The sequence below is a fragment of the Triturus cristatus genome, chromosome 1_1 (genome assembly GCF_964204655.1).
Source record: "Triturus cristatus chromosome 1_1, aTriCri1.1, whole genome shotgun sequence".
NCBI classification, from domain to species: Eukaryota; Metazoa; Chordata; class Amphibia; order Caudata; family Salamandridae; genus Triturus; species Triturus cristatus.
Genome location: NC_140579.1, coordinates 40,684,036 through 40,687,097, shown reverse-complemented (window position 1 = coordinate 40,687,097; position 3,062 = coordinate 40,684,036). Strand labels below are relative to the sequence as shown.

Here is a 3,062-nt window from a genome sequence, read left to right as displayed (position 1 = left end):
TGTACCCAAGATAAATTTATGGATGCAAACATTTTGATTGCCTGGCAAAAATTCCTGATTCTGGTTAATGAGAAATGACAGACTTTTCAGTACATGCATTGACGAGTGCTGCACTTTTGCTAGTATGGTGGACTTTTCACAATTGTAAAAGTAGTAGTAGAAGTGTATTAGGCAGTGGGCCTTCTGGGTTTAGTCGACCTGTAAAGGTTCTTCAATGCCCACAGAAACTTAAGCTTGTGGGTAATCTCCAACAATTTGCAAGTAGTTTCCAAACATGGAAAAATATACAAATTTACTTCTTTAAGTTTGCTTCCACAATATGAATGGTAAATAATTGCCACCAAAATTAAGAGGGGATCTAGAGAAAATGGTATGTGCAGAGGGGAAAATACTTTCTTTGTGGAGAAATAAAAATGTTACATGTGCAAGTAGTCACTCGTCTTACATTTCCTATGAGGATTTGAAAACTTGTACACATTCTGCATGTATACATTTTACTCCTGAGACTTTTTGAGAATTTCGAAATAGATATATTCTTCAAATGTAGGAGCAGTCCGTTAGGTGCAAAGTTTGGCACAGATCTGTTATTCCGATTCTGTAATCCCCTAACCACCTTTAATGATTTTACTGCTGGACAATTCTATCCTGATTCCAGTAACGTTATCCAGCCCCACGGATGCACTAGAGGCTGGTGAAAGCATTCCAGTAGTAAATGTACCTGCCTGGCCATGCGAATATACTAATTGGGAAGTAACAGTAACACAGACTGTACCAAGTCTGAGTATTCTGTGTGACCAACTGTAATAGTACTTTGACCATTCTTAATGCTAAACCCTGTTGACGTGTATCTACTACTTTGTCAAGTGAATCTTTTCTTCACACATTTGGTTACATTAATTTAAGTGACTTATTTATGTAACTTGTAATAATACATAGTTCTTTTTTTTTTCTTTCAGTGAATGGAAGCATAACAAAAGCAAAATTACATGTGTAATGAATTCACAAATTTGAGAGCAGTGATCGCATGGAATCAGCCTAATTCAATAAGGGTTCAAGGTTGTTTCTTAGATTAGTTTACTGAAACAGACAAAATGTTTGCTTGAACCACCAAATAATGTCTGCAGCATTTTCTCCACTGTTGATCGCAGCAGCACAACGTCATCTGGGGACAGGGAAGAAGAAGAAGAATTTCCCTCCATCCATCGCCTTGAACCTTGCCACTGAAATACTAGCTGTAGATTGTGGGTTGAAACCTGCCTTCCTGTATGATTACAGCACAGCTGGGATTGTGCCACTCTGCAACTTCCTTCAGGAACTTCAACTCATTGGTTGGATCAAGCACCACATACATCTCCTTGACATAGTAGATAACATAATTGTGGTGAATGTGGAGAATGCAGTGTTGAATCTGGAATCTGCTCTGCACAGAAATGCTGTTGCCTTTGTTGATGCTTCGACAGGCCAGACAAGTCCGACGGTCTGTGAACCATGCCCTTCCGAGGAGATCAAGGGACACGTTTTTGAACTGTTGAGTCATCTCACCCTATTTAGAAATGGTGAACCTGGAACTGTGTCTATGGGGGCAGTAAACTGCCAAGAATGGAATTTGTGCAGCATATTTGGCGTTCTTTTGGGGTATCCTGCTTCCTACTGGTTTGATACAAGGAAAGGGTTTGAAAATTGCTTAGCCCTCACGCCTCTTCGGGTCTTCAGTGCAGATGGATCATGTTTAAAGATGAGCGATAGCATGCGATTTCAGCTTTACTCCTTTAGCGTTCCAGAGGGATTGCACCACTGCTTGAGGGAGTATCTAGACTCTTGGAATGAAAACCTGAAGAATGCTTTTTCTAAACAGAATTGTTTTACTAATTTAAGTGTGACCAGTCGTTTGACAGTCTTGACAGCTGTAGCTTTGTAAATCACATCCATGTTTTAAAAATTAGTGGTGTAAGCCTTCACCACAAATCTGCATACGCCTCTGGCACTGTATCTCGCCATTGCTGGGAATTGTTGTTGGACTATACCAATACCATCCTACTTCGGAAGAATAATTGATACGGGGAATGTATTTCACATTTCTCTCCATTCATGCTTTATTTTTTTTCTCTATCTTTGGGTAGGAGATCTATGTCTTAATGTGAGCACTTAACTACATTTTGTAATCCAGGGAAAATCACAGTTACAGGAGACCAAAATCCCAGTTTTATTCCTCTCGTGCACACATCTTGTAGACACCCCAGCTTTTAAGGAGATTCCTTCCTGATGTTGTGGCTTTTAGTAACTGAACAGCATTTGAGAAAAGTTACACGATTTAGAGTTTTCTTTTGTAATTATGAATATTCAAAGGGCTAATTTGATAATCATCTCAATTTTAGCTTACTTTTCAATTTCAGTTGTTTTCGTTACAGAGTGTGTTGTATATTTAATACCTCGGTGCGATATGCCTGTTGCACTTCTCAGGTGTCTTTCAAATGTGTTAATTCCCCAAACTGTGAATAGATAAAAAGTAAACTACAATGCAGCCGTGTGTGTTCAGCAGAACCAAGACTATTGCGAAAGTGTCTAGTGCCAGGACCCTGTGCCGTTTCACCAAGAAGTGATATATTTCTGAACAAGCACAAATCAAGGACACGTACATGGTACAGATGTGCTATTCGGATAGCTTATTACAGACCAGGGAAAATAACGCCAGAGGCTAAATCCCCACAGATGTTCGTTGTCCTTTCCATACACTGCTTGCTGTTAAGCTGGTCTGTTCTCTTTTTTCGTTCTATAAATCTGAATTTGCTTCTAAAATGTTTTCAGGTATTCATATTCAAGTGTGCCTTTCTAATATATCTTTATACTTAAACATCTCTTTCTAGTGTCAAGCATTAGGTCTTTGCAATTAGGTTAATATTTTTGGTGTATTGAGTAATGGCCAGTATTTTTCTTTACACAGGAATGTATCCAAAAGCATCTGCAGACTAATGTATAGAATATTTTACCCAGTTAAGATTTTTATGAACTCGCGCAGCATGTCTACAAGGCGAATCTTCAGCATCTATTAGATCTCAAAGGGT

General features: G+C 38.8%; 1 protein-coding gene across 1 annotated transcript; it reads left to right on the top strand.

The window, feature by feature from the left end:
* The first annotated feature begins 962 nt into the window (after positions 1-962).
* LOC146869301 (UPF0739 protein C1orf74 homolog) lies at positions 963-2,796 on the top strand. The gene has a single exon (XM_085647098.1). The coding sequence runs from the start codon at positions 1,115-1,117 to the stop codon at positions 1,916-1,918; it is 804 nt and encodes a 267-aa protein (XP_085503224.1). The 5' UTR covers positions 963-1,114; the 3' UTR covers positions 1,919-2,796.
* The last annotated feature ends 266 nt before the right edge of the window (positions 2,797-3,062 follow it).